The 10124-nt window shown below is 36.7% G+C and overlaps 1 protein-coding gene across 1 annotated transcript; it reads right to left on the bottom strand.

Moving 5' to 3' along the window:
* Nucleotides 1-2158: 2158 nt before the first annotated feature.
* LOC131422525 (olfactory receptor 2A12) lies at nt 2159-3137 on the bottom strand. Its single transcript, XM_058569844.1, has one exon. The coding sequence runs from the start codon at nt 3089-3091 to the stop codon at nt 2159-2161; it is 933 nt and encodes a 310-aa protein (XP_058425827.1). The 5' UTR covers nt 3092-3137.
* Between the last annotated feature and the right edge of the window lie 6987 nt (nt 3138-10124).

Here is a 10124-nt window from a genome sequence, read left to right as displayed (position 1 = left end):
TCTGAAATACGCTGGTCTTTGAGGAGGTGATGTTTGGGACCCGATCAATTAGAAGATCTGGTGGAAGAGGATTCTATGTCTTGTCTTTTCACTCTTTTTATGTTCTGTGTTAATTAATTGACATTCTTGATTTCAATGTAGTCAAATGTATCAATTTCTTTTGTGGCTATTTTATATATTATTATAAAAATCCTTCCCCTTCCTATCCTCTGAAAGGTTTCTAGATTTGCCCTTGACACTTAGGTCTTGAAAACACTAGGAATTGAGTTTTCTGCACTCCTGACTATCTATAAGGTTACTCAGTTGTGCCAGCACTATTTACTGCAAAGCTCTTACTTTCCTCAGGGATCTGCCATGCCACATCTCTCATACAGCAAGTGTTTATAAACACATGAATCTGCTTCTGTGCTCTGTACTCTGCTCAGGTTTTTTATTGGTCAATCCCTGGATGAATGCCACACTTTTATTTATTGGCACTTTATAGTACATTTTGTTATCTAGAGAATCAAATCCCCCCACCTTGTACTTTATCTTTTTTAAAAGTGTTTGGGCTAGTTTTGGCCCTTTGCATTTTAGAATAAGCTTGTCAAGTTCTGAACACACCCACAGATTCTGCTGGAATATTATAGGGTATTGATTAGGATGACATTAAATATATCAATCAATTTGAGGAGATTGAATCTTTGTAATATTATATTCCCCAATCCAAGAACCTGGCATATGTCTCATTGCATATCTGTATATTTAGTTACCACAGTGCCTCAACAAATTTATCTAATTGTCTCTTTATAGTTTTTTTACATTTCTGTTGGACTTATTCCTAAGCATTTGAAAATTAAGTCCTGTTGTCTATGGTAGCATTTGATAAAATTTTATTTTAATTATTTTTTGTTATATAAAAATATAATAAATGTTCGTATTGATTTTGTATCAAGGTACCTTGTTGAACTTTCTCATAATTTTAATAATATATCAAAAGATTTCTTTGGATTTCCTACATATGCGATAGTATCTTTGCATATAATCACAATTTGTTTATTCCTTCTCAAATGTGTGGTGGGGTGTGTGTGGGTGCTTGTATTTCTGCTTTTTGTCTAACTATACTTGTTAGCATCTCTAGTAAAAAGTTGAAAGCAAGGAAAACAAGTGCTGATGATGTACATCTTTGTCTTATTCTTCAACTTACAGGGAAAGGTGCTAGCATTTCACCTTTAAGTGTGAAGTATGAAATCCGCTGTGTGTGTGTGTGTGTGTGTGTGTGTGTGTGTGTTTTCTTATTTTGGTAGCTCTTCTTTAGTCAGCCCTGGTGGTCTAGTAGTTATGGTTTGACACTCTCACTGTTGCAGCCCAGCTTCATTTCCCTGGCAGGGAACCACACTACTTGTCTACTGGTTGTCATACTGTGGTGGCTGTGTGTTGCTGTGATGCTGACAGCTATGTCACCAGTATTTCAAATACCAGCAGGGTCACCCATGGAAGACACGTGTTGGTGGGGCTTCCAGACTAAGACAGACTAGGAAGAACACCCGCTTCTGAAAGAATTGGCCATGAAAACCCTTTGAATAGCAGTGCAGCATCGTCTGATGCAGCACCAGAGGGTGAGAGGACGGCACAAAATGACTTCTGCTCTTCTGTACACGGGTCACTAGGAGTTGCAATCAACTCCATGGCACTAACAACAAAGACTTTCTTTAGGAATGCTTATTGTTATAGTAGGCTGTAAAGAGTTTTCTCACAAATTGATGTTGAATTTTGTCAAACACTTTTTTTGGTCTATCAATGTGTATCCTTTAATTTGTTAATGTGGCACATTTTTTTCATTGTTTGTTTTAATGTTAAACAAATCTTGCATTTGGGGGAAAAAACATTATCCTAATGTAATATTATTTTATTTTACAGACTTGTTTTACTAATATTTTCTTTAAGATATTTTCATGCAGTTTCATGAATAGGATTAGACTGCTATTTTCTATTTTATAATGTTTATCTCAGGTTTGGTATCAATAGTTCAAACAGTAAAAGTATTTGTTTTCTTGTTTTATAAAAAGTCCAAAGATAAAGAGTACTGGGTTTGTTAAATTAAAGGACCCGAAATGGCATTCAAGGACCCAGAATCATGAGGAGAAGCTCACACACTCAGCATACTATAATCCATCCCTCACACTGATCTCCTCTTCCCCACAAGTCTCTTCAGGGCACCCTTCACCTCTGTGTTCCTCAAACTGTAGATCAGGGGATTCAGCATAGGGTTGAAAAGGCTATAAAACAATGATAGAATCTTTCTTTGTTCTTGAGAATGGTTGGATTTGGGGGCCAGGTACATGACGATGGCGCTGCCAAAGAAGAGCCCGACCACACAGAGGTGAGAGGAGCAGGTGGAGAAGGCCTTTCTGCGGCCCTCCCCAGACTGGATCCTGAGGATGGCAAACAGGATGCGCGTGTAGGAAACCAGCACCAAGCAGAGGGGCCCGACCAAGACAAACACGGAGCCTAGATAGAGGACCATTTGGTTGAGCCTAGTGTCAGCACAGGCCAATTTGAATACTGACATGATTTGACAGAAAAAGTGGTTGATTTTTTGTGGCCCACAAAAGGGCAGCCTCAGAATGAGAGTGATATGGACCAGCGCCAAGAGGAAGCTGAATGTCCAGCAAGAGGTGGCCAGGACAGTGCACACTCTCCAGCTCATGATGACAGTGTAATGTAGGGGGTGGCAGATAGCCACATAACGATCATAGGACATCACCACCAAACTCATACACTCTGTGACAGCAAATGCCAAATACAGAAAAGTCTGAAGTATGCATGGAGCAAAGGAGATGGTTTTCTTCTGCATTATAAGATTTGCCAGCATCTTAGGGACAGTGCTTGAGGCATAGGACATGTCCACAATGGCCAGGTTTGAGAGGAAGAAGTACATTGGGATGTGCAGTCTGGAGTCCAGGCAGATGAGCCCTAGGATCATTGCATTTCCCATCAGGGTGAGGCTGTAGAATAACAAGAAGAACCCAAAGAGGAAAACTTCAAGTTCTGGGTCAACCTGGAATCCCAGCAGTATGACTTCTGTGATCCATGTCTGGTTGCTTCCCATGTTCTTTTGACAGATGAATACTATGCTGCACTTAGGATAGTGATTTTAGAGCTGAGGGGTAGAAAAGGAAAAAAGAATAATGATATGCTCATACAGAGTGAGAATTTATGCCAGAGGCCACAAATTAGTAATTCATGGATCCAATCCAGCCCAAAGTCCTGTGATGCTAATCTGCAAATTTGGATTTTAGAGATATTTAAAAATTTTAGTTATTGACCAATTTTAAAAATTAGGATATTTCACATAAAAATTGGGTTTCTGGCTTCTTTTCAAAAAATAGATTTGTCATCTCTTGAATTTCATTGTAAGCAATAATCAGCTGAAGCTAATAAGGAAGTAGAGGTCGATCTTCTTTCATTTACCACTGTTTCCATTAATCTCTATTTTCTCCCAGAAATTGAAGCTTAGTGATGCTTAACAATTTTATCATTGTACTTACCCTATTGGTTGTATATTTAGTTAAGAAGAAAGTGAAGATTTATGCTCAATATGAGTTCCTAAGTTCTCCTCTTCTTCAAACACATGAAAATGAGAGATAAAAACATAAAATGAAAACCTCCAAATATATAGCCAGAGTTTAAAATGAGATAGTTCTTCCATATTCAGAAATGAATCAGAAACATGATATACCCTTTAGTATGAAAGCAGAGAATCGTGGTTCTTGACTCTCAGGAATCAGCCTTTATGGAGGAACTCAGCTTGGAGTCAAGGCAGGTTTTGAGAGATGGTATACCAATATGATTACTTGAAACTAAGGGCTTGGTTTGGGCCCATGAAAGGAGGTTTAAAACAGCTATTGGGCTACTGTATAAGCAGATATAAGAAGTCAGTGTGCTTGCTGACTCTCTCATCAGATCACCAGAGCCTGAGACACTATTATAGGAGCTGATACTATACGAAGGGCCCATGGAGCCAGGTGAAGAACAATAAAAACTCAAAACTACAAGACAGGAAGAAAGAAAAGATGGAAAAACCAAATTAAAATCAAAATCACAGTAAAGCCAAAATTTTTTCACTCAAAATGTGTGTCTAAAAACACATTTTGGGAACACACAAACAAATTTTATGCTAAAGAAGAAAAAAAGTAAACGATTGGAACCTTGAATTAATTCGTGATGAAGTTAAATATATAGAGCAGCCTTCCAAAGACTGTAATATAAGGATGGTTAGGATGTTCCAATAGATTAATAAAGGCATAATATTTACTAAAGTGTTTGAGAAATTAAGAAAAATAAACAGGCAGCCATGAAAACACAATCAGTATATAAAAACAGATCAACTACAGACCTTTGAAATAAGGAATATAGCCACATAATTTTTAAAATTCAACAAAGAGGATAATTTCCAGATGTAAAGACATATGTAGTGTATTAGAAGGTCATATTTAAAAATCCACCCAGACTTTAATATAGACCAATAAAGGTATAATATTTTGAAAGTACAGTTTAGAGACATGAATAATAGATCGAGAGGCTATTGTTAGATATGATAAAGTTTCCAGAGCAAAAGAATGGAGAAAATGGTGAAGAAACAGTATGTGAAGAGATTTTATCAAAAATATTCCAGAACTGAAAATAGGCCTAATTGCAAAACTTTATGCCACTTAATGAGTGCAATAAATAAAGATAAATGTACACTCAGGCAAAATGAGGAATATCTCATAACTGAAAGTGACATGTAATCTTTAGATAAAAAATGTACTTTGAGAATAGAATAGGGTAAGTGAAAAATAAATTCTCAATATATGTAAATTCTTAACAATTATCTCTTTGACTATTATCTTTCCTCCATTCTCCACATTTCACTGTTCTAGACCTTCTGAAATCCTAGTCAATCAATGTCGTAGTCATCAACATATCTTAACATTTCTTAATTACCCTTACAGATTCTTTTCTCTTCTCTCTGCACCATGTTCTAGACATTTCATAACTATATTGTAATTGTATATTTATTCTATGAATGACACCAGGTTAACATTTATCCCATCTGCCTAATTTTTAAAAAAATTTAATGATTTTATTTTTCCTTTCCAAGATTCTTATTTTGATTCTTTTTACATCCATTGTTCTTGGTTCATTATAGTGTCTTTTTTGTTTCATAAGCTTTATGATTTTTAATAGAAGCTATAATTTCATTTGTTTCTTAAGCAGTTGTTGTTAGACTTTTACAATTTACTTTTTCCGGGATTAAGAGGAAATGTTACAAGTTACCAAAGGTAGAAGACAATTATATTTATAGGAACAACAATTCAACTGACAGTGATTTCTCATCAATGGGAAAGTGTCTGAAGACAATAAGCTGCTATCTTACTGTGCCAAAAAGGAGCAAGCTATCATTCTAAAATTTTATATCTTCAAGAATTCTCTTGAATGAATGAGAGTGAAGTAAGACATTATCGGATATACAAATAAGAAGAGTATTGAACCTACAGATCCTCAGTATACTATTAAAGTTTATTCCTCAATAAGAATAAAAAATGAACCCACAGGCAAATCAAATATGTACAAAAACAATATTGACGCATAATTTAAAAAGTACGTCAGTAAATTTTATAACCTATGGATTATAAAATAATTACCTTGGTATTTTAACAGGGTAAAATTAAATCTTTTGAAAATAATAAGTAAATGGAGGAAGGGATGTTTGATAAGTAGATTGGTAAGATTCTTGATGAGAATTGAAACCCTGAGTGGCTTTAAATTTGTTAGAATAATTTATTAAACTTTGGTATTATCAATTAATGGAAATCATAAAAAATAGATATAGAATCTATAGTTTCCAAAATTACAAGACAAATAAAAGAAACTAAAAGCATTGTCAATCTGATAGCAGGCAGAAGGCAAGAAAGAAGAAATAAGTAAGCATCCAATTTTTTGATAAATAGAAAACATAAGCTGGTATTAATAAATCTATGTAAATTGATTATCACATTATATGTAAATATAAGACACTAAAAGAGAGTTAATCATATTAGAAGAAAAACAGAAAATCAAGTTACAATATCCTTATAATAGTTATACCTAAACGACCTAGACATAAATACAAACACCCTCTTTCTCTCTCAATCTTTCTCTTTCTCTCTCTCTCTCACACACACACACACACACACATGCAAAGATTAAGATAAAATAATGGAAAAACATGTTCTAACCATATCGAAGCTGGAAGTAGCAATATTGATATCATTCTGAAGCATTTATAAACATATGGGATCTAATAAAAGGTAAAACTCACCAAAAAGATAAAATTCAGGATCTACTCCCTACAAAAAGACTTAGTAAACTTCAAATAGAAAGGAACTTTTTTTTTTTTTTTTTGGTGAGGAAGATTCACCCTGAGCTAACATCCACTGCCAATCTTACTCTTTTTTTGCTTGAGGAAATTAGCCCTGAGCTAACATCTGTGCCAATCTTTCTCTATTTTGTATGTGGCTTGCTACCACAGCATGGCTGGTGAGTGGAGTAGGTCTGCGCTCGGGAACTGAACCTGCGAACCTGGGCCGCCAAAGCGGAGTGTGCTGAACTTAACCACTACATCATTGGGCCGGCCCCCAAAATGAACTTCTTTAATCTGAGAAAGATCATCTCCAAAACCTACAGAAACATTATATTTAAAGATGAAATTTTAAAAGCTTTTCCTCTGAGTTAGAAAGTAAGCCTACTGTGCTCCACTAACACCACTTCTAGTTAACGTTGATCAATAACTCACCAGCAATAAGGCAAAAAAGAAGAAGTAAAGGGCATAAGAATTAAAATGAAGAATATGAAATGTCATTATTCACAAAAACACAATTGTGGAGCCAGCCTGGATGGCCTAGAGGTTAAAGTTTAGTGCACTCCGCTTCGGCAGCCCAAGTTCAGTTCTTGGGCGTGGAACCACACCACTCATCTGTCAGTAGCCATGTTGCGGCGGCAGCTTACACAGAACAACCAGAAGAACTTATAACTATACTCAACTATGTACTGGGGCTTTGAGGGGGGCAAAGAAGAAAAAAGGAGGAAGATTGGCAACAGATGTTAGCTTAGGGCTAATCTTCCCCTGAGGAAAAAAAGCCCCCACAATTGTGTATGTGGAAAAACAACTCTTGTGAACTATTGAAATTAATAAGTGGATTTATAAAATCTCTGGATTCGAGGTCAATGCACAAAATGAAAGATATATATATGTATGTATATTTAAAGATTGGAAAATTTGTAAAGATTCCAGATCTCTCCAAATTGATCTATACTTGCAATAATATTCAATTCAAAATCCTAGCAGGTTTTTTTATGTGTGAAAATTAATAATCTTATTCTAAATATTAGATATGAAAATGCAAAAGATCAAGGATAGCCAAGGAAATCTTGAGAATAAAGAATGAAGTAAAAGTAAAAAGAATAAACTTGCTCTGTTGACTATTAACATTTATTATAAAGCCACAATAATTAAGTCAATGTCATAGCGGGGCAAAGATAAACAAATAGACCAGTTCAGCAGCTTGGTTAACTCAGAAATTCAGAAACACACACATATTTGATCTAAGACAAAGGTGGCACTGGTGTTTTCAATAAATAATGCTGGGTCAGCTGGCTACCCATGAGGAAGAAAACTAAAACATGGCCCCTGCCACACATGAAATGCAAAATAAATTTCAGGCAGATTTTTGAACATAAATATGAAAGAAAAAAGCAAACCTTCCAGGATACAAATTAGAAGATATTAGGGTAGCAATATTTCTTAAACAGAATCCAAACCAAGAAAAGATTGTCTCATGACAATATTATACACACTGACTGGATTCTCTTTACTTTTTGTATTTTTAAAATTTAAGAACAGCACATTTTCATTTTAGCTTTCTTATTTTTTAAAATCACTTCTCAAAAGTGACTTTAAGGAGTAAAGAGAGTAGGAATTCATTTAAATTTTAAAAATCTCTGTAAAGTCAATGTTTTCACTGAATATGATGCCAGATACAGAAGAGGTGAAATCGGCAAGTAGTTTTCGTAGTAGAAACTTTTTACCATATCTCTACCATCTAATTTTTTCTCCTAAACTTTGATAAGTGACAATTGTATCCACATAATCCTATTCTAGGATCTGACTAAGGGCTTCCTGGAACGAGGACAACCATCCTTGGAGAGCAAGCCTGAAACACCAAATCAGGGAAAGCTAATCTGGCTCCTCTACCAGCTTCACTGATACAAGAAAAATTAATAATAGGATTTTTATCAAATAGCTGTAGGACTTCTCCCTGCCACTTATTAACACCTCCCTACCAGGCAGCAAAGAAAAGGAGCCCCAGTGTTCTCACTGCCCTGGCAAGAGGACACTTCTAGGATGTAGTAGGAGCAGATGGTTCTCTGCATAGGAAGAAATAAGACAGGGGTCAAGGAAAATTGTGTCACACCTCCGGCTTCATCCTCTTCATTTGTAAAGGGAGGCAACAGGATTAGATGGCTTTTATACCCCTTTCAGTCTGGTACTATGAGCCACAGAAATCTAGTTCCACCAGCCTCTTCCCATAAGTGTGACTGGGAAGGGGTTCTGGCTAAGAGGAGTGAGAAATCTATGTTTTGACAGCATTGTTTTGACAGATATTACTCTGAGACTCTTGACATAGTGTGAGGAAGCAGCCTTCACAAAAGTGGCTTTTTCTTCTTTCTAAACCTGATGATTTCTGCCAGGCGTCTGTCCTGCTCTTCTGTAAATCATTAACCAGTGTATAAATACTGATTTATACAAAGGAGGGTACTATTTCTGGCATTTTTCTCTAATTGGGCTTGAATGTACAGCAAAACTCACAGAGATGGGGAAAGGCTGGAGCTGAGTCACTCGGTCCCAGAAGCAAGTTCAGTGGCTGATGAGTCCCAGATTCTTTCTGCCCTGACCACTAGGACAGAGCACAGGGGTTCTCAGGAGGCTTCTGGCTGTGAGGGCGTTATACTCTGATCACCTAAAACCAACCCGTTCTCCAGAGACATACCTGTGGAGTCCAAGGAACAAAATACAAAGAACCTTCCCACCATTTTATGTCTTCCCTACAGAGCAGTGAAAACCTGCCCCTCTTCTTGGCTCTCTAGCTTTCTTATCCGTGAGTGTGTGTGTGTGTGTACGCGTACACAAGCACATGTACGCACCTGCTTATGCAGAGAAGTGAGAACTCAGGGGGAATGGCAGAGGTAATCCTCCTCAGGAGGATCTTGGCATGAAAACTTAACAGGTATAAGTCACATTTTATGGATTATGTCACATAGTATAACTCTCAAGTGTTTGGACTTAGTATGTACTTGATCTTCAAGTTGTGCCTGCCTCCTTAGCCCCTTTTGGAATTGTTTATATTTCATGACGTGATAACTGTGGCTCCTATGGAGCTTGTTAAGGCAGCACCTCAAAGGACTATATCCTCCCTAAGGAGTGAATAATCTTTGTCTGCTGAAAAGTGTTATTGTGATATGAATTATCAAAAATTTCCATTGCAAACGTTTATTTTTACTTGGAAACTCAGAGATTGAACCGTATTCTCTTCTAATTGGGGCCTTGTAAGTGGCTTTAAGGTTGTTGGATTTACTCTCCTGAGATAGGAAGTCAGTGGGCAATGCTGATTTACATTGATGTGCAGTAGGCAAACATTTATTCTGGACCACTGCATTTTGAGAAGAGGGCTGGCATGAGATATTAATGTATGTATTATCAGCATATAAAATATATCAAAATCTCTGGGACTGATGAGGTCCCATAGAAGTGGGTAGAAAATAGACACAAAGAATAAATCGTGAAAAATGCCGGTGTTTATAGATTTGGGAAATGAGGAGGAACCAGCAAAGGAGACTGAGAAGGAACAGCAAAAAAGGTAGAAGGTCCACTAAGGGATCAAAACATCAGTGCTCAGGCAGGCAGTTCATCATTCTGCATTAGTCTTCACTTCCTGCTTGTGAGGACTCAAGGTCCGCTGTGGGTGACAGTTTAGAGCCTTCTGATTTTTTCCCATATGATTTTATGCCCATAGTCCTCGATGCACACCTCTACACATGTACGTGGTCCTCTATATTCCCAG

Source organism: Diceros bicornis, chromosome 3 (assembly GCF_020826845.1).
Source record: "Diceros bicornis minor isolate mBicDic1 chromosome 3, mDicBic1.mat.cur, whole genome shotgun sequence".
Taxonomy (NCBI): Eukaryota; Metazoa; Chordata; class Mammalia; order Perissodactyla; family Rhinocerotidae; genus Diceros; species Diceros bicornis.
Note: the sequence above shows the minus strand (reverse complement) of the source record. Positions and strands in the feature narration are given on the sequence as shown.

What these genes read in the sequence shown, in the direction of transcription:
- LOC131422525 (XM_058569844.1), bottom strand. Translation starts at nt 3,091, where the DNA reads ATGGGAAGCAACCAGACATGGATCACAGAAGTCATACTGCTGGGATTC.